Below are 23,751 nucleotides of genomic sequence, written 5' to 3' on the forward strand. Positions count from 1 at the left end.
ACCTCTGAGCTTCTAAGGTGAGGAGGCAGTTCCTGTTTAATCAACTTTATGGGAAACAGTTTCTGTCCATTTAGCAGCAATTCTCTCCACCTATTCAATGCACTTGTCATTTAGAGAATGATTCTAATTACTTTTTCTTGGGTCCCATGTATATATAATAATAAGCCAAGGGCGCCTGGGTGGCTCAGTCAGTTAAGCATCTGCCTTTGGCTCAGGTCATGATCTCAGGGTCCTGGGATGGGTCCTGTGTTGGGATCCGTGCTAAGCAGGGAGTCTGCTCGTCCCTCTCCCTCTGGTCCCCCCCCCCCACCGCCCCGCTTGTGCTCTCTCTCTCTCTCAAATAAATAAAATATTGAAAAAAAAATAAACCTAATAACCAGTAACTGAGACCTAGGATCTAGTCCTATTACATTCCTCCCTCCCCCTTATTTCTTAAAACAAGGCCAGTTGATGGCTTTAAATTTACTTCAAGAAATTCATTTATTTGGGTTTTATAGGTCCTTTGAATAAGTTCAAATTCATTCCAGAAAAGGAAATGAAAAAAATCTTTCAGGCTCTGTTCTACAGTTGCAAACAAAGTCCCACAGTATCTTTTCATATATTTAATTCAAAATTCAAGGATGTTGGTGGAAGACTAAATTCACACAGTAGACATTGTTTCTAAACAGAAACCATTGGGTGACCTGGGTGGGGGGTGGGTCAGGTGTTCTGCCTGCCATAATTGTGGTGTCAATACATCGGAATAGATTTTAATGAGATTCAGTCACCATGTATATGAACAGATATGCCCGATATGTGTATATATTTTGTAGGACTCTGCATAGAAGTGAGGGGGATTTACAGATTCATTGATTCAGCAAATATTTATTGAGCACCTACCATGTACCAGCTGCTGTCCTAGACCAAGGATACTCCTGTGAAGGTCCCTGCTCTCATGTAGCTAAACATCTAGTGGAGAGAAAAAGACCGTGAACAAATAAATATATAATGTGTTAGCTGATAAAAAGGGTTTTAGAGAAGGATGAAGCAGGGTAAGGGGGCTGGGTGCTTTAGAATATGGATTTTATTATACAGGTATGGTGAGGCCAAAAGATCAGGAGGAATTGCCGTTGAAAAGCTAGTTTGTTACACTCACAGTTCCCAAGAAGAGGGGGCACACCACAAAATGGGGGGCGGGGGGCACATGGGAAAGCACCAGAGCTGGTCAGAGACAGAGAGGGTGGTGGGCAGATCTGTGGCAAGAGTCTTTATTGTGATCTCTGAGGGAAGGAAGAGATGAAGCCAGGCAAGCAGGCTTAGGATTGGCTAGTTGAATGATTCCAGCAGGCTCTGGGGTGTGAGGGCTGTTCCTGGTTATGTGGCACCTGGCCCCAAGGTGATTAGGACAGGTGGAGAGTGCCCTAGTGTGTGAGAGCCTGAAAAAAAGGGGCAGTTGGGTGTAGGCTCTGGATTGGTTTATATGTGAAAAGCACATTTGTGGGTGCATTGTTTATCATCTCTAGGAACTGGTGAATCTTGCGGGGGCAGTCCATCTAATGTCTGCAAGTCCTCAGGTATCAAAGCATCAGCATACAGAAAATAAAAGACAAGGTTAATACACTGGGGGCGTTCTGGGAATGTGGTCTTTCCACAGGGCTGGGGGAAGAGGTCAGATAAGGTCTCTCTGTTTAAGTGATATCTGAGCAGAGGACTGAATGAAGAGAGGGATTGAGCAGATATATCCTAGGAAAGAGTCTTCCAGGTGGAGGGAATAGCAAGTGCAAAGGCCCGGAGGTGGGACTGTATTTGGTTTGTTCAGTGACTCGAGAAGAGGTTGGTATAGCTTACAGGAGAGACGAGGAAAGCTTGTCAGGGAGGTAGGGCTGAGAGTGTGTGGGTTGAGATGTCACCGCACTGTGCAGAGAGGGCGTGGGGAGGGGAGGCAGGAGACCAGGGAGACCAGGGGGGAGGCTCTGGCAACAATCCAGGTGGAAGAGGCTAGGGGCTGCACCACTGGAGGACCCAAGTAGACAGATTCCTGCTATAAGCTGACAGGCCTGGATGGGCAGAGGTTTGAGACAGAGTGGGAGAGACAGAACTTGTGTTAGAAGGAACACTTCATTTGTTTCTGAAGGAAAACATACGTGAAGCCATTTTAGCAAATGGAAATCTGAGTGAAAACCATGCTGTCTTTGACTGATGTCTTTCTCCACGCTCCGACAGCCCCGTGCCTGCATGCCCGTCATTCCATACGTCTGGAAATACCTTACTCACGTGTCTTTTTCTCCATCAGATTATCAGCACCTCTGGGGAAGGGGCTGAGTCCAGTTCTGTCTTGGTTGTTTTGTCCCCAGCTGCTGTGATAAGGCCTGTTTCAGAGGAAGTTCTCTGGAAATGTTTGTTCAGAGTGTCTACTTTGCAGATCTGAGTTTTCTCCCTGGGAGGAAGGATTGTGCCCAGCAGGGACGAGTTTCCATGCCCACGTGCTCCCTTGACAACTAGAAAATGTCTCCATCTTCCTCACCTCTTGGCCTTTGCACGGGCTGTCCCCTCTGCTTGGATTGCTGTCCACCCCCCTCCTCCAGGTCCCCGTTTAAAGGCCGCCTCCTCAGAGACACCTTCCCTAACCCTCTTTTTTCCCCCCAGCTTAATTATTTAAGTAATTTCTACACCCAACGTGGGACTCGAACTCACAACCCCGAGATCAAGAGTCGCACGCTCCTCCGACTGAGCCAGCCAGGCGGCTCCCTTCCCTGACCCTCTTAAATGGCTGCTCTCCACCTCTCCCTGGTCCCAGTCACCCCTTGCCAGGTCACTCTGTGCTTACCAACATCAGAAGTTATTGTCTTCAGTTCACATGGCCCACTGTGTGGGCTCTGGTTCTTCGGTGGGAGGTGGTCTTGGTGCCTGCCCTCAGCCCCCTCAGTGGGATGGGTGCTCATGCCCCAGCAGCTCTGGGTGCCTGTTGCCAAAGGCTTCCACCTGCACTTCTCGGGCGATTGGCCCTTGGCCAGTTGGAGTTGTCTTGCAGGATACGCCAGGGGGGCGGGGCAGGATCAGAACCAGGGAGGGGCAAGTGGGGCCAAATCACTTAAGTGCAAAGGCAGATCCTGTCTGTACTTAAAATTCTGATATTTTGTTCATTGTGGATTTGGGGCATTAATTTTGATTTTTTCTTTTTTAAAGATTTTATTTTTTTTTTAAGTGATCTCTACACCCAACGTGGGGCTCAAACCCACAACTCTGAGATCAAGAGTCGCACGCTCCCCCGACTGAGCCAGCCAGGCGCCCCTAATTTTGATTTTTTAAAAAAATACTGCATTAAAATATGATTTATCTTGATTACAGAGTCTTTTTTTGGCTTCCCTTTACATTCTGTGCTCAAGGCAAGAAGTCCTGAACCTGCTCAGGGTGGGGCCTGAGAATCCATATTGTTAAATCTGCCTTCCCAAACCCCCGCTGCGAGGCTTACAGGAGCTGTGAGCTAAATCGGAGATGGAGGATAACCACGTGACCTAAAAAAATAAATCTGGAAAGGCTTGCTTTGCTATTTCTCCATGAGCAGTGAATTTTGCACACCGCCTGCCCAGCTGTATGGGGTCAGTTGCCTGCACCAGGGTCAAAAGGGAAGGCCCATTATGGCAGGGGCAAGGAATTTGCCCCCACACTTGAATGAGAAGGGTTGTTTTTCACTGTGATTTATAGCTGGGCTTTCTGCTTCAGATTCCACATTGCCAGAAAAAAAGCAGAAATCCATAATCATAAAGTTGGTCACTTTTGCCCTAGAAGCAGCTAGTTAGGAGTTCCAGGGCCTCCTAATTCTTAATTAGGGCCAAAGACCCTACGCCGCCCTCTGGGTGTGCAGGTCAGTGTCTAGAGCTCCTCAGTCCCTCAGGGGAGGTCTGGAGAGGTGCCTAAGTCTGGGTCTCTATCTTGGACACCCGGCGCCGATCAGAACCTGTGCGAGAGAGATGCAGAAGTCTCAACCCTTCCGTGACCCCAGCTCCTCCTCTCTGTACAACCCTAGACTCTGTCCTCCGTGTGTGTGGGGGGCACAGCTCCCCCTTACCATTGCTGTCCCATTTGGGGCTCCCTCCTCCTCCCCAAATGGTATTTGCTTTCCACTCCATTGAGTTTTAAAGGGCTCCATTGTATACGGCTCTGTGTCACGTATCTGTCTGTTTAGGCTTTTCAATTGTCGCATGTCTCACAGCCACTTTGGCGGGGGGGAGGAAGGTCATTCCCTAAATCTAAGGTATTATTACCATGACGGCAGCGCCCGATTGCTATGACACCCACCAGGCTGGGGAAGGTAGAGCTGAATTACTTTTCAGGCGTGAGTCACGGGCAGCAGGTGTCAGGGGAAACTTTAACAAGGCCCTCGTGACTCAAATGGTATTTCCACTCGCGTCACTGTGTGTACGTCGTGCTGAGGTCCCCATGCCTCCCCACCCAAGCCAGAGAGAGGACGTGCTCCAAGGCCTTTCTACTTCCTGGCTGTCTTTCCCGCTTCCCTTCCCATCCATTCCCTCCCCAGCCGTTTCGGGAGCACCTACTAGCTGCCAGGCCCTGGGCTAGGTGCTGGGAGCCAGCGGTGAGCTGCGTTGCCCAGTAGGGACTCAGAGCGCGGGAGCAGCGCCGAGCTCCTTGTGCAGGAGACAGACCGTAACCGAGTGGCAGGGAATACATGGGGCAACTTGGAAGGTCGACAGGTGGATGAAGACGATCAAGCAGGATAGGAGGGAGGAAGGTGGAGGTGCTGGTGTGCATTCTTCAGAGAGGTGGTCAGGGGAGTGAGGGAAGGGGCAGCCATGGAGGGTTCTTCGGGAAGGGCATTCCAGGTAGAGGGATCCGCAGATGTGAAAGCCCGAGGTGGGAAGGGGCTGGGTGTGTCGGCAGAGCCAGAGGGCCCTGTGGCCGGGGGGAGTGAGCAAAGCAGACAGAAGCTGGGGATGAAGCTGGAGAGGACAGGGCCTGGGTCACTCAGGGCACTGGGGTTTTATTCTCAATATAATGGACGGCCCCTGGTGGACTCAGGCGAGGCGGTCAGATTTGTGTCAGAGTGCTTCCTGCTGCCGGCCCAAGGGCGGGATCACGGCCAAGGCAGCTGTGGGTATGGGATGAAGAAAGCCATGTTGCTGTACCCGTGGGGGTGAAACCAGGCTGTGGCTATATCGTGGGGGTAAAGCCCCCTCCCTGTCCTAGCACTTGAGGGGCTCTGATGCCCTCGGGCTGAGTAAATCTGTTGGCTGGTGCGGGGGTGGGTGGGTCCCTCTCTAATGTGCATCAGGAGCAGATCCCAGCAGGGTGGGTGCTCTGGAGGCTTCTGGAGGGCACGCGGAGGCCTTAGGGGGCCCCAGGCAGTGCCTCTCAGACTGCTCCAGGGGGACCATGACCCACCTTCTCAAAGCATCAGTCCCACTCTAGATTTAGATTTACGTTCAGGGAAGTGATTTAAAGCATTTTTTTTTTTTTTAAATACTGTTAAAATGAATGTGGAGTGGAGAAGAAAATCCACAGTATTTTTAAAAAGATAAAACGACGCTATTTCACCTTTGTCGTCGGCAATGCTGACGGGCCCCTTGGTGTCCACTTAACCATTGCGGGGCCTTGGGGGAAAAGTTTGAGAAGCCTAAGGTGCAAGAGAAGAGAACAGAGGATGGAAGAGAAGGAAAAAGGGAGGAAGAGAGGTCAGGAGGTGAGAGGAATCAAAGAAAAACAGAAAGGGAATGCAGTATTTACTGCCAATTTCCCCAGAGGTATCTGTTCTCTCCCTGTTCTCTAACCCCGCTGGGCGCGACCAGGTCTGAACGACCGAAGGAAACAGGCCGGTGTCCTCCCAGTACCCACACCAGCTGGCTTTGCTGGCAAACAGCTTCCCCTCTTCAGAGCCCCATGGAAGGCATTTTTCTCTCTTTTTCATCGGTTTTCTTTAATTGCACATGATCCACACTAAACACAGACATGTTCCTGCTGTCATTTGTCTTTTTTCCCTCCCGGCAGACCCATAAAGCAAGTCTTTGCTGGGCATGTTATTTACATGGTGGGAAGAACAAAGCCATCTCCTTACTGGGGGAAACAGACATGGGGGCGGGGGTGGGGCTGTTGTGCGCTGGGCTCTGGACCAGCTTCTGCTTCTCTCGTGGAGGCGGAGGGGTAGGGGCCCCTCTGTCCATGTTGCAGACGTCCTTCTTGGGGTGTGGTCCCAGTGGGTCCTGCGCCAGGACCGCGCTCAGAGCAGCAGGTGCCTTTGAGGGCATCTCGTGGTGAGGCAATAGCTTCAAGCCGCAGAGGGCGGGCAGAGCGGGGGGTGTCCTGGCGGTGGCGACGGGGTATGTCCTCTGGGCTCAGTTGTTGTCTCTGGTGTCCGAGGACGCACTTCCAAACAAGAGGTCGCTATCGTGGGACATGGTGCTCAGCTGCGACTTGGTCTTGATGAGGAACTGGGCCCTCCGGAACATCACCCTCTCCTGCTCCTGCTTGAGCTCCAGGTAGGAGCGGGAGAAGGTGTGGAAGATGGAGGTCACGGGGAAGGCCATGAGGAGGATGCCGCTGAGGATGCTGCTGAGCGCCACCACCTGGCCCGGCGTGCTCCTGGGTACCATGTCGCCATAGCCCACAGTTGTCATGGTGATGACAGCCCACCAGTAGCAGGCGGGGATGCTGGTGAACTCGGGGCTGTCGGCCATCTCGTTCTCGATGACGTAGAGGAGGGGGGCAAACAGGGCGATGGCCACGCAGAGGAAGAGCAGTAGGAGCCCGAACTCGCGGGTGCAGCGGCGGGCCGTGAGCCCCAGCGTCTGCAGCCCCAGGGAGTGGCGGGCCAGCCGCATGACGTACAGGATGCGCAGCGCCCGCAGGACCCGCAGCACCAGCCCCACCTTGTCCAGGTAGCTGTTGCCCGCGCCCGACTTGCGGCGGCCCGCGGCGGCGCCGTCCACCAGCAGGGTGATGTAGTAAGGCAGGATGGCCACCAGGTCGATGAGCGTCAGCGGGCTCCGCAGGAAGGCGAACTTGCTGGGCGCCTGGATCAGCCGCAGGAGGAACTCGAGGGAGAACCAGCCCACGCACACCGACTCCACGATGAAGACATTGTGGCACATCTGCGAGCATTGGCCCTGGGAGGGAGGGGGGAGGTCAGGGGAGAGGTCAGCCGCGCCACCCGCCGGGCCCTGTGTTTGCCCCGGCCCCGTCCTAGTTAGGCTCACGTCCCCCGGCGGCGGGTGGCGGGGGGCTGGCCACGCCCAGGGCTTGAGGCACCTGCAACGGCCGCTCGACCACTGGACCCCTCTTCTTCTCTCTCTCCAGCCCAGACCTGCTGCCCCTGGATTGCAGACCCCACAAGGCCTGCCTCCTTGATGTCACTCCTCGGGTGTCCGATGGATATTTCAAATTTATCATGTCCCAAACCGGGTTGCTGGTTTTTTAAAAAAATTCTCTTGATGGAGATATAACCGACTTAAAATACTGTGTCAGTTTCAGGTGTACATGTTGATTTGATACATCTATATATTGCAGTAAGATTACCACCGTAGCCTTAAGCTAACACCTTTATCGTGTCACGTAATTCTCTTTTCTTTTTTGGGGTGGAAACAATTAAGACTTAGCCTCTTCAGTCTCTTGGTTTCTCCTGCACACCCGCCCACCAGTGCTTTCCCTTCTTAGCAATCCCACCTTTCCAGTTGCTCAGGATGGGAGACTTGGCCTCGTTCTGACACCTCTCATATAGTCCTCAGGAAATCCCGTTGGTTCTTCCTTTAAAATGACTCCAGAATCAAACCACTTCTCCTATGTCTGCTGCCCTCACCTTGGTCCAGCCACCATCCTCTCTTGCCTGGACAGTTGCAGGCACCTCTTTCCCGGGATTCCTGGTCCCTACGGTTTATTCTGCGCACATAGCCAGAGGGATGCTGAGAACGTGAATTGGATCCTGTGCGTTCTCTGCTCAGCACCCTCCATGGCTCAGGGAGATAGCTCAAGTCCTCCGGGGGCACACATGGCCTGGCTACCGCCTCTCCCACTTCCTAGCCCCCTGCCTGCCTTGTTTGTCTGCTCCAGCCTACCCCCCCACGCTCCCCCCACCCCCCAAGCCAGGCCTTGACTTTCTGTTCCCCCTGCAGGAGTCCTCTTCCCCCGGATACCCACATGGCTCTACCCTCCCCTCCTCCAGGTCTTTGCTTCAGTATCACTTTCCCAGGGAGGCCTTTCGTGACCCCCTCAATAAAAAGTCACCCCCCTGTCTTCCACCCCGATTCCCCTTTTCCTGCTCTATTTATTCAGAGGGCTCATCATCTCTTAAAATGCTTTATAAGTTACTTATGTATCATGTTAATTATCTGTTTCCACCCTCCACCTCCCCTGCCCCTTTGCCCCAGAAGTTTATAGCCCCCCCCCACCCCACACCAGCTCGTGTGTTGTTCACTGTTAGGACCCCAGTGCCTGGAACAGCCCAGCACGTGACAAGTGACTAATTCACATTTGTCACCAGGATGGATGGAAGCGCGTGGGACTAGCATTTAGATGGGGGTGCCAACCCAAGGCCAGGTGGGCAAAGGGAGCCCGAGGGAGCTGGGCCAGGTGGGGTGGAGGCCGGCCAGAGAGCACAGCTGTCCTGCTAAGTACCTCCTGATCGCTGCGCCAGGGGAATTCAGGCTGGAGCTTTGTGTGAAACCTCCTGGGTTTTAAATTTTGTGATAATTCAATACAAATAAACACTCTGTGGGCCACTCAAACTTATCTGTGTGCTGCATTTGGCATGCGCGCTGCCAGCTTGTCTCTCTGGTCTGCCATGGAACTGGACAGGAGACTGTCCCCAGTGGCTTTGGACCTCGGTCTCAAAGGGGGCTGTGACAGAGTGGAAAGGCACACATGGTTTTAGCCTGGGGCATCTGCCATTCCTGGGCACAGCTGGGTTCTGGGAGTCCTGCCTTGGAGCTCTCACTCTAGGAATAAGTTAGAGGCTGCAGAAATGAACTAGTACTCGGTGGGCCATGAGGTCTCAGCCCTCTGGGATGGGAAGCCTCCTTCTCTAGGAAGCCTTCCAGGAGTGGGCCCCCTCCAAGTATCCCCAGCACAGTTGATGGGCCTCTCATAAGAGCCCCCTTGGCTTGTGTGTCACACTTATGGTCACAGGGGTGTCACTGTCCCTTCTCCACAGGACCTGAAGTCCTTGTAGCTGGAAAACTCGTTCTGGTCACCCTGCATGGCAGGTGATGCCTGAACATAGTAGGCACTCGAATGTGTGCTCAAGAAGCAAGTGAAACAGTGAACCTCACTGGTCTCCAAAATGAAGCCAAAGGGGGCGCCTGGGTGGCTCAGTCGTTAAGCGTCTGCCTTCGGCTCAGGTCATGATCCCAGGGTCCTGGGATCGAGCCCCGCATCGGGCTCCCTACTCTGCGGGAAGCCTGCTTCTCCCTCTCCCACTCCCCCTGCTTGTGTTCCCTCTCTCGCTGTGTCTCTCTCTGTCAAATAAATAAAATCTTTAAAAAAAAAATAAAGTCAAAGAACAGCATTATCACTGAATCAAGAAAAAGTCCAAGTATTATTTAAAAAAAAAAAAGCAAGTGTCAGAAGGTGAATAAAACTGTAGCTTTATTAGTATTTTCCTGATAAAGCCAGGATTGCATATGTTGGAGCCAAGAAAAAATGTACACCATGTACAGGTACTTCCAGACAGGTCTCAAATGATGAGCATCTGCTCGCTCTTTCTTTGGCAGGTGCATGTAATCCTTATAGTTAGCACCGCCTGCATGCTCCAGCGCCAGGCATTATTCCAAACACTTCCCGTGGACTCACTCACGGAATCCTCACAACACTGTGAGCTGACCCTCTGCACAGCAACCCTACTGAGGCACAGGGAGGGTAAGTAACTTGCCCACAGGTGCACAGCCAGGGTGGACGTAATGGGATTCAAATTCAGGCCATTGGGCTCTAGCCCCGCCCTCCTCATCACTCCCCCTTCTGCTTATCAAAAATTAATTTCACTGGTTGAGTGTTATTTTTTTAAAACTCACTTTAAAAATTAAATGTATAAAAAAGTGCCAGAAACCCGTCCCCCCCATGTGTTATAAATGCAATAGCCATTGTTGCCTCCTCCGTTATATATGTATGCGGAAAAACCCTCCCCTGGTGAGTAGTTCCAATGTTCCGTCAGAGGGTTCATGTGAAGCGCTCAGCACATGCAGGGAACATGGCCAGTGCTCATTAAATGCTGGCTGGCATGATCTTTATGCTGAGTTCATACAGCCGTACCTATTTCCCCATCGCCTATATAATTGGTACCTGTTGGAATGTTTTGGTCTGTCTTACAACTTGCTTCTAGAACTGCCGCCAACCCCCCCCCCCCCGCCCCGTGCCCTGCCTCCCCACCCCCATGTGGGGAAAGGGTCCCAACTTAAAGGCCCAAAGGTCTCATATATTAGGAAGCTGAACTGGGGAGCACACACTTTCCATAGACTCAGCTCCCACCCAGAGCTGCCTTGTGGACTGCAGGCCAGGGGGCCAGACCGTATACATTTTGAGAAGCTGAGAGTTTGAATTTTTAAATGCAAGACACTTTACTTTCAAATGTTGGCAAGCAAGTACAATTTTTAGGGAGCACAATGTGGGCCAATCACACACTTCCGAAGGGGTATATGAAGTCCCAGGCTGCCTTGTGGGGTTCGTACTTCTTTGTTCGAGAGCACAGAACCGGGATTCAGTCAGACCTGGGTCTGGGCAAGCTGCTCTGCCTCACTGTTCTCATCTGTCAGCTGGGCAAGAGAACGGCTCCCGCACGGGGTTGCTGGAAGGTTTGCTGAGAACATGAGGTGTAGGCAGAACTATGGCCCAGCCCCTGGCTGCTAGTAACTGCCGGCCGAGAATCCAGGACACACCTTGGTCAGGCCACAGAGTAAACACCTGACACACATTCTCTTGCTTAACACAGAGACCCTCACTGTTTAGAGCCCACGTGCGCACACGCACAACTATCAATAAAAAATTATATGCTGGACCCAGAAAATGGTTCTGGGATATCTTTAAACAAGGGAATTAGGAAGCTTGAGATAGGGCTCATGTGGGTGAAGTAAATGTTGATGATCTATTATCATGTGTTTAGCTCAGGGGCAGGCTCATCATAAATCACATCATTCCTGGACTCGCTCATCTGTTCCCTCCACGGAGTGGCAGAGTGCCTTGTCCATGCTCCACACTGTTCTAGACCCTGGGGGCACGGCACAGAGCAGGCCAGGCACGGAGCTGGTGTTGGAACGTGGAGGTGGACAACACACATGTCAAGCAGAATGCCAGAAGGGACTGGAGATGCTGCTCAGCCAGCGCAGTCAGGGAAGGCCTCCTGGTGGAGGTGGCCGCGCCGGCGTGAAGGAGGCGGGCTTCTGGAGAGAGGGGTCCTGCATACTGCTTTGTCCCCTGAACTCAGAGGACCCCCCCTCCCCTCAACGAGCCTCCCCCGCACGCAGCTGTGGCTCTTACCTGCTCCTCCTCCTCCCGCAGGCTGGGCAGGGTGCTGATGGACAGGTTGACGGCCGTGACGGTGACGAAGAGCACCGAGAGGCAGGCGAACACCTTGCCCGGCAGCCCCGAGTGCGGCCTCTCCACCATGTCGCGCAGTCTCCGCATGCAGCGGCCCAGGCGGCCCTCGCCCTCGGCCGGGCCCTCGCTGCCGGGGTCCTCGCTGGACGGCGGCTCGTCGTCGTCGCGCTCCACCACGTCGGCGAACTCCTCGATCTTCTGCAGGTAGCGGCGCTTGCAGCAGCCGTCCAGGCGGTCCTCGGCGATGCCCCAGTAGAGCAGCTCCTCCTGGAAGGACAGGGCGCACATCTCGCGCAACAGGCGCAGCTTGCCCGCGCGCAGGAAGGTCAGGATGGTGCCGAAGGCCCCCGGGTGGCGGTCGAAGAAGAACTCGTTGCAGGTCACGTCGTAGTCGTCACACACGTTGAGGATGTCGTCGAAGTTGGTGCAGGCCTTGAGCTGGCCCAGGCGCGTCAGCGGGAACTCCTCGAGCGTGGTCCAGGGCAGCGAGTACTTGATGCCGCCCACGTTGATGATGATCTGCCGCCGCCGGTCCTCGGGCTGGCCGGCCTGGCGGGGCGCGTCCTGGGCCGGGGGTCGGGGTCGCAGCCGCTGCGCCCGGCGGTAGAACACGCCCTTGAGGGACTGGCCCTGCGGGAAGAAGGCCGGGTGCAAGGAGGCGTCCGAGGCGCAGCTCAGGGCGCTGTAGTCGTAATCGGAGTTGTCTCCCGGTAGGAGGGTCATTTTGGGCTTTCACATCCCCCTTGCGCCTGGGGTGGAGAAGGGAGGAAAGACCCTGAGCGAGGCCCGAGTCTGGGCGGCCCGCGCCGCCTCTGCAGGTGTTCGCTGTTGGGGACTGAACCGTGTGCCCGCGCCCCCGCCCCTTCCCGGAATCACAGGGGCAAAGCCTGACCACTGTGGGCCACTATTAGGAGGCAGGGCCTTGGTGGTGGTGGGGGTGGGGGGGGTGGTGATTAGGTTTAGCTGAGGTCGTGAGGGGCGGGATCAGTGCCCTTATGGGAAGAGGAAGAGCCACCAGAGCTCCCTCTCTCTCCACCACGTGGGGACACAGAAGACAGCCACCTACAAGCCAGGAGGAGAGTCCTCCCCAGAAGCCAGCCACGTGGGCACCCTGAACTTGGACTTCCAAGCACTTGTGGATATAAGCACAGACTCTGGAGCCTCATGGCCTGGGCATGCTCCTTAACCTTGATCTGCTTCAATTTCCTCATCTGTAGAGTGGGTACAACCATTTCCCCTACTTCGAAGGATTACTGAGAAGCATCCATGAATTACGTGCGTAAGAGCATTTAATAACACAGTGCCTGGCACATAGTAGGTACTCAGTCACTGTTGTCTATTATTACTGTTAGTGTTTACCTTAAAGGGGCACCTTGTATTGCTTCCATAAGTGGAAAACCTAGATCATTGGCCATAAATAAGAGGCAATGTCCAAAGAAATGCATAATGATCACAACAGTGCCATGGTTCTCATATATCATCAAACGTTTTGAGGATATAGGGGTGAACTGCTCAGGCATGACCACTCCTCTAGGAAGACTTCCTTGGCTCTTCCAGCTAAATCGAGTCCTCCCACCCCTGTACCTGCATCATTATCCTTAACTATAACCGTGTGCAAGCCTGGTTCCTTTATGAGACTGCTTGCTCAGCAGGGCAAGACCTGGGCTCTGCTCAGCTCTGAATCTGTGCCCAGCAGTGTAAGAGCTCGAAGAAGTAGCTGCTGAATGAGGCCAACATGAGGAAGATACTTCGGAAAACCTGAGGTCAAAATATCCACTTATACAGGCTCCTTCCTTCCCAACTCTCAAAGCGAACGAAGGGTATGTACTACTAGGATGACACTGCTTATTCATTCAGAGCTCACGGGCTGAATTTGGTTCACAAATGTTCTGCCTGGCTTGGAGAAGATTTTGAAAATTGAGGAAATTTCTGTAAAAATTTATATTCTTGGTTTCTCTTGAAAAATCAGACAATTTGGCAACATTTGGCCTAAATTCCAGCTGAGAAATGACTGCCCCCTGTTGGCAGGGCATGCATGTGGCAATCTACCACAGTCCCCACCCTTCCCTGTTGTCTTCCTAATACCCACTCTCCTTCACTCATGGATGTTTCCTTCCTGGCCCCTGTAGGCATTTGAGTTTGAGACCCCCAGATTATAGCAACTGAGCTCTCTGGAATGAAGCTGATCCATAGAAAAGTAAGACTAATACTCTGCTTTTTTAAAATCACCATCCTTCCCTCCAGCCTAGTCCTCCATGGAAGCAAGTAGTACCAGCAAAGTCTACCAATTCCATTTCCAATACCTGAATGTCGATCTGTGCCATGGACATGTGCTGGGAAAATGCACGTGCACGCACACGTGCACACACACCTGTAGAGACGAGAAAGCGTGCAACAGGAGCCAGGGGGGTTCCACCTGAAAGAGGATCCTTCCTAACAGAAATCCTTTTAAAAAGCAAATCATCACTCCACTCATTTATCTTTGGGGAAAGCTACAGTTTCACAGATTAGGTTCTGGAAAACTAGGTACACCTGCACTTGAAATGAAAATGATCTGATTTTAGGTGTTGAGAATGTTTCTTAACTTCACCTAAAATTGGAACCCATCTCCTCGGGCGCAGCCTGCTGGAATCCCTTGGAAGAGTGAGAATAATCCCTTTCAGGCACTTCACATGAGTGGTACCGCTTTTCAGCTCTGCTGCTTTATCTTTGCCACCAAAGACAAGAGGAAAAGTGACATTCTGTTTGGCAAGAATGGTGACAGAAGAAAAGGAATCTTCCTCTGGTCCTGCAAGCGCCGAAGAGCCCTTGTGAAACCCCCTCGGCTGTAATCACCTCTTACAGACAGAATGTCTTCTTTCAAGCTCTCAGCTCTCCCTCTGGCATAAAGCTCCCCCAGTTAGTGATCCCTCATTTCTTCCTCTCATGACCCCTGTCATTCGTGAGTTAAAACCTCAGCATCTCCTACGTGGAAAGTTATCCTGTCCCAGCATACTGTTTAGCACGGAGAAGGAAAAAACCCGTGTCATGCAGGTTGCTTGCACACAGAAGGCCAGATGCTGGGATATGCCAAATGAGGAATGGGCACACTTCTCCTTGGCCTTGGGTCTTGGGGGGACACCCAGTCTGATGGGTATAGGGGGGATGGCTCTGCATGCTAGACTCTAGAGTCTTGAGCAAAGTTTATAAGTCAAACAGGCCCCAAAGTCCTGCTTCTGGAAAACAATGCCACTTTTCACTCAGCCTGATACCCTCATGAGAAGTTTGGTCTTTTAACATTTCTCTGTAGTGTTAGGTCTGTCAGTCCTAGAGCATGATTGATTTTAGTGATTTTGTCTCTGAGGGTCTATGGATGACTGGGAAGAGAAAGCCGTTTGAGAAACAGGCTGTGATACTGAGGATGACGACGAGTCCTGAGATGTCATTCAACACTTACCACGTGTTGGGCCTGGGTCAGATCTACAGGCACAGCAGAGGCCAGCCTTTGTCCTCAGGGAGCGGACATTCGAGTGATGGAGGTGGTCTCTAAGTAAGTACACAGATCATTTCAGGAAATAGAGCAAGAACATGATGGCAACAAGAGCTGGAGGGGTCTGGGAGGGCTTCTCGGAGGAGACAACCTTCGGGCTGAGGTTGGATGGGAAGGAGCCAGCCCTGTAAGGACCTGGAGGAGGGTGTCTAAGGCTGAGGGAATGAGAAGAACTTGCTCCTTGACCTGGGGGTGGGCTTGGTGGTCAAGCCAGAGAAGGCCAAGGGGGGGGGGTGCAGTGAGTGAGGGGAAGGTGGGAGAAGTTGAGCGTGGGGAATTCAGCAGACGCCAGATGGAACCGAGCCTAGTGGGCCATGACAAGGGGCTGGGGTTTACTGTCCATGGTGGGGGGGGGGGTCCTCAGGAGTAGACTATGGGTGGGCTGGGGAAACCAGGCAGGAATTCTCTGTAGTCATTCTTGAAAGAGTCAACTAAGTCTTGGGCCAGTGGAGGGGACTGGAGAATTGGCTGCATTCCGGATGGACTTTGGAGGAACTGGGGCTAAGACTTGTTGTGGGAGGGGAGTGTGGTGAGGGGGGAGGGCGTGGATTCCAGGGGTGCCATGCACTGAGGAGACACTAGGTGGAGTTTTGATGAGAACTGTGTAAGAGGCAGCATTTGCTGGTTGTGGGATGATGGACAGGAGGGCAGATGGGCAGATGGGAGAGAAAGCAGGCATGAGGGTGGTTCGCATGGATGGATGGATGGATGGATGGATGGACAGACGGAGTTGGACCATATCAAAGCTGTCCTGACGATTGTGTGTGTGTGTGTGTGTGTGGTGGGAGTTTCAGCTGGTAGTTTTGACCTGGCTGGGCTACAGAGGGCAGGAGGGCCAGGCTAGCAGAGAAATGGCAAAACCCAGAGGCCGAGGCGCTCCCTGTGCCCAGCACTCAGCACCCACTTCCCTGCTGAAGCTGCACTCCACACCAGGCCTGGTTAGTGCAGGTAGACACCACTAGGGGGGACGTGTAGGCGGAGTGCTGCGCCTCCCTGGAACCTGTGAATAGGTTCAATTACATGTGAGCAGGAATTAAGGTTGCCAATCAGCTGCGTTTGAGATGGGAAGATGATCCTGGATTCTCCGGGGCCCAAGCCATCACGAGGGTCCTTAAAAGATGGAAGAGAGGGGCACCTGGGTCGTTAAGCGTCTGCCTTCGGCTCAGGTCATGATCCCAGGGTCCTGGGATCGAGCCCCGCATCGGGCTCCCTGCTCGGCGGGAAGCCTGCTTCTCCCTCTCCCACTCCCCCCGCTTGTGTTCCCTCTCTCGCTGTGTCTCTCTCTGTCAAATAAAGAAATAAAATCTTAAAAAAAAAAAAAAAAGATGGAAGAGAGAGGCAGGAAAGTGTGTCGGATGCCATGCAGTGTGAGGAGGATACGGCCGGCCACTGCCGGCTTTGATGATGGAAGGGGCCACAGGCTGACGACAGCTGGCAGCCCCTAGAAGCTGGAAAAGGCAAGACCTGATTCTCTCCTGGGCTCTCGAGAAAGGAATGCAGCTTGCTGACCCCTTTATCTTAGCCCTATAAGGCCCATTTGAGACTTCTGTCTCCCAGAATGTGAGGTAATAAGTTTGTGCTGTTTTCAGCCACTCAGAAGAGTAATACAGGGGATGTTGAGAAAAAGCAGGTCCTACTCCAACTTGGGGGACAGCTTGCTGACTACTCCAACCTGGGGAAGCAGAAGAGCCCATGCACTCTGAAATCAGGAACACCTGGGTTCAAGGCCTGTCACTCTGACTTTGGGCAAGTCATGTCTTACTTCTGAGACTCACTATCCTCATCTGTAAAATGGGGATATGAATAGCTTCTACCTCCCTGTTATGGTGAAGACCAAGGCAGATGACCTGGGTGATGTGCTTGGCCTAATGCCTGACACAAAGGGACCTTCAACAGATACCTGCTGTATCGTTAACTATGAGGGAGGTCTGTCCTCTTTCTCTTCACCTGCCAAGGGTGACTCCTTTCTTGAACCGATCCAGTGGGATTTGAACCCAGCATTTGTCTGGCCCCCAGAGCTCCCTGCTGGAGGAAGTACTATCTGGTACAGCCTCAGGGAAAGCCATCGGGGTGCTGAGGGAAGTGCAGGATGTTGCTGCTGTATGAGCCAGGAATCCCAGTCCCGGGTGTGAGAACAGACCTGGGGCCAGAGGGCTTGTGGCACACAATAATATAGTATTTGTACTCAGATCCTTGACTCAGGGTCTGCTTCTGGGGACTGAGATCCAAGAGAGGACTAAAGGACAAGAATGCCTGTCCCGTGTTCCCCGTGGTCCCCTGGCATCCATTCTGGGCCCAGGGGGTGGGGGGTGGGGGGTGGGGTGAGATGGGCAAGTGAGTCGTGGTAGACACAGATGGTGGACTCCTATACATTGCACAGGAATTAGAAGCATTGAACTAGATGTAGGTTTAGCAACACATTTAGCTCTTAAAAGCATGATGCCGAGTGGAAAAGAAACAGAAGTTTATAGCACTGTGCTATTTATGTAAATGAACACACACACACACACACATTACAAATTTGACAAAGACTCAAGCACTTGGAAGGATCTATATCAACCACGGGGAGGGTGCCTGGCAGGACAGGGGCAGGGGATAAGCAAGGGAGGGTGGTGTGTGGAACGAGGGAACAATGAATAAGACAGCCTGGCACAGGCCGGTGATGAATGGGTGGCATGAAGTGAAGAGTGTGGTTAATACAACTCTGGGATTTAATCCAGGTAAAGAGAAATGAAGAGCACGAAACCAGCCAAGCCACGAGGCTCTGAATTGCCCCCAGTGCTCAGTGGAGATGACGATTCATAGGACCATCCCTAGACCTTCCCAGTCAGAATCCCTGAGGGGGGGCCCAGGAATTGGCATTTTTGACAGGCTCCCTTACAGATGCTCATGTATGCTCAAGTTCAAGAGAGACAGAGAGGGTGCCTTGAATACCTAGAGCCCACACCCCCTCAGGGGCCGGGGGCTGCAAGAGCTGCTCTGGATTTTGGTGGGGAGCCTTCTGACCAACTTCTCCACCCCTTTGGGGGTTCTGGAAAGCTCTGTGGGTCCCAATCTTGGGGAACTTCACTGGAGAAGGAGAAACCCTTCCGTTCTGAGAGAAAAATCTTCTGCACTGGGGCTGCCTTGATCCAATTCCCCTTTGGGAGCCCAGAGATCTGCTGAAACTCCCCATGCAACTTCTTTTCCTTCTCCTTGGGAAAAAGATGACGTGCACAAGCTATGACGGAGGGTTGAGTATCATTTCCAAAGATAAACGGTCATCAAACCATAAGGAGTTCTGAGTGGCAGAGGCTGCTGTGTGGTCAGCATCTGCTGCGAGTGGAGGTGCTAGACCTGGGAGTGGGGGTAGGAGGGGAGAGCGGGATGGGACAAAGGTCCGGATCAGGCTGGCCTGGCCACCACAGCTGCTCCTGCTAATGACCCTTTGGCCTGAGACAGCCATTGGCACCCACCGACTCGCCGGCCCTCTCTGAGCCTCTTTCCTCCCTGTAAAGTGGGAGAAGCGTGCCCACCTCACAGAGCTGTTGGGAGGATCCGGTGAGTGGGGGGTTGCTGCAGGGATTAGCAGTGCCGCCCAATCGCTCACCGCCAGGGCCACATCCCGTCAAGGTCATGAACGGGTTCCATAAACTGGTGTGCACTGATCCTTAACAAGTCCCGGGTCTCGCCTGACTCTGTTCTTCCGGTCCTGTGCCCCTCCCTTGGGACGGAGCTCTCTGTCCCTCTTCTGAGAGGGGGAGGGGGGATGCGGAGACAGTGCTGAACACTCTCTCGGTGCTATAACAACCATCCCAGCCACCCTTAACTGCGTACTAAGTGCTGTGTGCTGTGCTAAAAGGCTTAATCCACGGAGCCGTGCCAGGCATCATCACTAACACCCCCATTTTATAGATGAAGAAATCGAGGCTTTGATAAATAAAAACTCAGGACTCTGGTGATATAGGTGATAAAGCCAGAATCAATCTACACCCGTAGGACTCTCTGACCTCTGCATTTTACGGTCTCCCTGGATTACTGGTTCCCAGGGGAAGGGGGAGGTCTCCGCCACCTGCAGCAAGCTAGGGACTGGATCTCTCCTCTCTATGTCTAGGGACAAGCTTTTGGAAAGTCTTTCGTGATGGGGAGAAGCAGGCAGTTGCCCATGGCTGGGGGAAACACGTTTATTCCTAGTGCGTATTTGCACACGAGCAGAGTAAGAAATCAAAAGCCTGGTGTTGTCAAATTCTGAGTTGCCATTTTGGCCTCCGGGCAGAAGAGCCCTCCTGTGCTGTAAACACTGGTCAGAGGTGAGGGGGTGGCCTCTGGGCCCAGCTGCCTGCCTGCTTCCCCACCTCCTGGCTGTGCACCCTTACAAAAATGACTTCACCTCTCTGTGCCTGAGTGTTCTCAGCTATCAACTGGGGTCATCATCACACCTGCTTGTAAGCGCTTGGAGCTGTGTCTTCACATGTTAGGGCCCTGTGTTTGCTAGAATGGCTTCTGGGTAGCAAGCTTGGCGCCTCCCCTCGCATTTCCTTTCTTAGAGGAGGACTGTGAGGCAGAAAACACTTTCCAGAAGGGGGGCTTCAGTGCTGGCGCTCCTCTCACCCCGCACTGATGTCAAGTCACTCACTCAGCTGGGCCTCAATTTCCCCATCTGTAACATAAACTGATGAGGCACACCCCTTGGTAGGCAGAATAATGGGCCCCCAAAGAGGTCTATGTCCTAATCCTCAGACCCTGAGAATGTGTGACCTCACATGGCAGAAGAGATTTTGCTGGTGTGATGAATGAAATCAACGATCTTGAGGTGGGGAGATGATCCAGGGGGAGCCCCCGCATATAATCACAAGCATCCTTAAAGAGGGACGTAGGAGGGTCAGGGTCGGAGAAGCAGATGTGATGGTGGAAGCAGATGTTGGAGTGATGTGGGGCCAGGAGCCAAGGGTGCGGGCAGGTTCTAGAAGCTGGAAAGGGCATGGAAATGGATTCTCCCCCAGGAGGAACACAGTCCCGCCGACCCCTTGATTTTAGGCCAGGGAGACCCATTTTTGACTTCTGATCCCCCATTCTGTAAGATGCTAAATTGGTGTTGCATTAAGCCACTACGTTGGAGCTAATATCGTGGCAGGAGGGAACGAACACAAGCTCAGAGGCAACTTCCTAAAAGAAAAGCATTTTTCTCCTGAGCAACTCGGGCTTTGGTTTCTTCCTCTCCCACCACGATTCTCAGCCTGTGCCGTTCCCTCACTCTGAGATCTCCCCACGCTGCCCTTCCCCTGCCACTGTGGCTTCATCTGTCAGGGGTAGGGCTCTTGGCTGGGCCGACTCAGAGGCAGGTCATGCTGCATTAATTCCCAATTAAAACGTTGTGATCAAAATGGATCCAGCCAGTAGGCTGGCCCAGGTCCCAGCGTCACCCGCATGGAGAATCTGTCTTTCCTAGCTCCCTGCTGTCCATCCTCATCGCCATGCAACCATGCCGGATGGATCTCAGCCCTGCTTCTTGAGAGCTGGGGCCCAAGACACTGGTGATAGTGACGTATTTGCTGGGAGCCGGGCTTTTCCCTCCATTGCCACCTGCCCCCCAAAAGAAAATGTGCCAGGGTCTCCCCCCTCCCCCCATAAAAAAGACCAAGTGGCCTCCGGAGCCTCCTTATTTTGCTTCTGGCAAAATAACAGCCAATGCACATTTGCCTTCTACCAGGAGGTGTTTTGGGGTGGGAGCCAAGGGTCCTTTTCTATTTGCCTCCTTGCAGCGGGAAACCTGGGACCACAGGCATTAGTGGAGGAACTGGCTGGGGGAGCAGCGGGGACCTTGGGCAGCCGGAAGGGGACACCTGCATACGCAGTCCCTCCGTTCTTTTTCCTTGGTAAGTGTTAAGGCTGCAGTGTCTGCGGCAAGCCTTGGCAGCCCAGTGAGGAACGAGGGGGAGCCTGGATGTACATGCCTGCCCGGGGAGACGCAGGTGTGAGGCGAAGTCACCACAGAGCAGGGACAAATCCGAGGCAAGATGCAGATCCTGTCTGTGGCACGTTACTTTGTGTTCTGATTTTGTTAACCATGGACTGTCTGCTGTATCATCGAAATGGCCCATAGTGATTGAGTGCTTGCAGGCTAGCCTTCCCTGCCTCTCCCTTGTTATTCATTCTATGTAGAGCGGCTTTTCCAGCCACCATTTTCCACCCAGGGACTCCATTTCTGGGCTTAATAAATCAACCAAGAGTGGATTCCCAGACCCCTATGTCTTTGGCGACCGGAAATGCTGACGCTTCGTCATGTATTCAGAAAGGGGAGGTGGAGAAAGGACAGCCCAGTCAAGACACTTTTGAGGGGTGCAGGGGATTATTAATTCCTTCGTTCTGGCTTGAGTGTCTTAGCCCTGCATCCAGGACACATTTCTCTGCTCTCACGTTCCCTGGGGGCATCAGTCGAACCTCTTGCCAGGGGCCCAGCTGTGTGTCCCACGCAGAGAATTCAAAGCGGCTGCGGGACTGGAGCCTGGCTCCCACATCTGTCCTGACCAGGCTGCAGGGTGCCCCCAGCCTGCGTTCTCAAACTTTGGGACAGGGATCAAGGCTGCCTTGGGTCCAGCCCACTCACAGCTCCCCACGGGTTTGGGGTGTGTCCCGTGACAGACATCTTTCCACTGGAATGGGGTGCGTTAGGGAATGACCCATAAGGGCCATCCCCAGGGGCCATCCTAGCCTGTCTTTCAGACACACCTTCCCTCACTCCCCACTCAGCAGGGGCCTCTGCAGAGGTCCGGGACAGAGGACACCGGGGCCAAGCTCAGGTCCAGAGAACCCAAGAAATCCACTCAAGAAAGAGAGCGGGCCCCGGCCACATGACCCACAGTGTCCCCTGGCCCCAGCGTTGGCCAAACTTCCCCCGGAGACTTGCTCCCCACAGTGACTCTGACTGTAGTCATGTGTGGGGGTATCAGACACACCCTAGTGAATAAACCTCTGCTCAGACTTATCGAGACAGGAGCCCCTCCACCCCCCGCCCAATGAATCAGAGCAGTTCCTGCTCCCTCATGGCGCCTCCCCCTGCCCTTATTTCAAGGTACGAGCAAAGGAGGGGTCTCCGTGTCTGTCTCATCCTCTGGGGGACTTTGGTGCCTGGCACCCTTTAAGTGCTTCAGAAAATGCCTGCTGAACAGACAACTTGAATAAACCATTACTGGTGGGAGCCTGCATTCATCAGTAAGTTTAGAGAAGTATTTCTCAACACCCCTTCTCCTCGGTCAGCCTCCCCTAAGGAGCTTTTTGGAGACATTTTCTTCCTATCCAAGAACCTATTCCAGCGTTCCCGCTCTCTTTGAGAATGACTGCATTACATGAACCAAGAAAAGGCTATTCTGCTTCTGCCTCTACACCTGGGGGTTGCTGCAGTCAGCCACACCACAGGCCGGGGGCCCCCTCAAAGCAAGGGCTGGGGCTTAAACCCTACTTCTCTCTAAGCTGCAAGATGCTTCCACCCCATCCCATCCCTCTCCTTCAGCTCAGCGCCTCAGTAACTGTTCGTTAAATGAATGAAATAATATGTTGGGCACTTGGCAGGGTGAGCAGCACACAGTAGGTGCTCAACCCATCTCTGTCCAATTCATGAATGAGAGAACTTCTCTCTTTTCCTTCCTTACCCAAAGACTCCAGGCCATCCAGGCTGAGCCCCTGCCGGGTATGGAGCCCCTGAGACTGAGGAGGCGACCACCCACTTTTCCTACGAGATGCGAGAGCCTCCAGCGAACACAGCTGTCTTGGGATCCCCAGCGCCGAGCGCACAGTGGGCGCTCAGTAAAAGCTAGTTGAGTAAATGAATGACTTAATAAAGCCCGCTGGTGCAGATGCTCCATCCTGTGCCCAAGGATGGAGTGAATAAGCCAGAGACCGGCGCCCCCTCTTCCACCTCCCCCCAACACTCCCTCCAGCCCCCGCCCCCCCCCCCCCCCCGGGATCCAGAAACCGCCGCCGCAGCCAGGCTGCGCCCCCCGCCCCGTCACCTCGGCGGAGCACGTCCAGCGCTTCGTACCCCGGGGACGGCTCGGGAAGAACTGAAGCCGGACCCGCGCCGTGACGGTGGCGAGCGCGCCCCGCGCCGCCGCCCGCAGCCGCTCCCGGGTCCCCGGTCGCCCCCGCCTCCCCGCGCCGCGGCTTTCGGTGGCCCCTGCAGGGGAGCCCGCCGTCACGGCCACGTGCAGCCCCCAGCTCCCGAGCCCGGAGCCCGAGCGTGCAGGCGCGGGGGGCGGCTCGGCGGCGCCGGCTCGGCCGCCGCGCGCAAAGTTCCCACCTCAAGTTCCCGTCACGGCGTCCCCGCGGCGGAGTTGGCCCGGCCGCGGCTGCCGTCCCCCGGCGCGGCCGGCGGGTCCCGGCGAGCGCGCGAGCAGGGGCTGGGAGCCGCCCGGGCCGCCTCCCGGAGCCGCGGGCAAACTTCGGCCCCGGGGCCCGGCTCAGCTCCCGCACTCGGACCCAGGGCCGCCCCGCCTCCGCCTCCCGGTCCCCGCCGGGCTCCGAGTGCGCCGGGAGCGCCGCGCCGCAGCCGCCCAGGGAGGGAGCGGGGCGGGAGGCGGGAGGCGGGGGGCGGGGGGCGGGAGGCGGGAGGCGGGACGGAGGGAGGGGCTGCGCGCGGGGCGGGGAGAGTGGGCGCGCGGCGGAGAGCGCGGCGCCGGTGCGCCCCGCCGCCCGGGTCCGGCCGGCGCTGCACGCCCCTCGCGCGGGCCGCCCCT

At 54.3% G+C, this 23,751-nt stretch overlaps 1 protein-coding gene across 1 annotated transcript; it reads right to left on the minus strand.

Annotated features, from left to right (window-relative positions):
• Positions 1-6,044: 6,044 nt before the first annotated feature.
• KCNG1 (potassium voltage-gated channel modifier subfamily G member 1) lies at positions 6,045-23,342 on the minus strand. Its single transcript, XM_035025660.1, has 3 exons — positions 23,316-23,342; positions 11,452-12,260; positions 6,045-7,097 (listed from the first exon to the last, which is right to left on the minus strand). The coding sequence occupies exons 2-3, from the start codon at positions 12,232-12,234 to the stop codon at positions 6,327-6,329; spliced, it is 1,554 nt and encodes a 517-aa protein (XP_034881551.1). The 5' UTR covers positions 12,235-12,260; positions 23,316-23,342; the 3' UTR covers positions 6,045-6,326.
• Positions 23,343-23,751: the final 409 nt, after the last annotated feature.

This window comes from Mirounga leonina, unplaced genomic scaffold, assembly GCF_011800145.1.
Source record: "Mirounga leonina isolate KUSES-001 unplaced genomic scaffold, KU_Mleo_1.0 Mir_195, whole genome shotgun sequence".
Classification (NCBI taxonomy): domain Eukaryota; kingdom Metazoa; phylum Chordata; class Mammalia; order Carnivora; family Phocidae; genus Mirounga; species Mirounga leonina.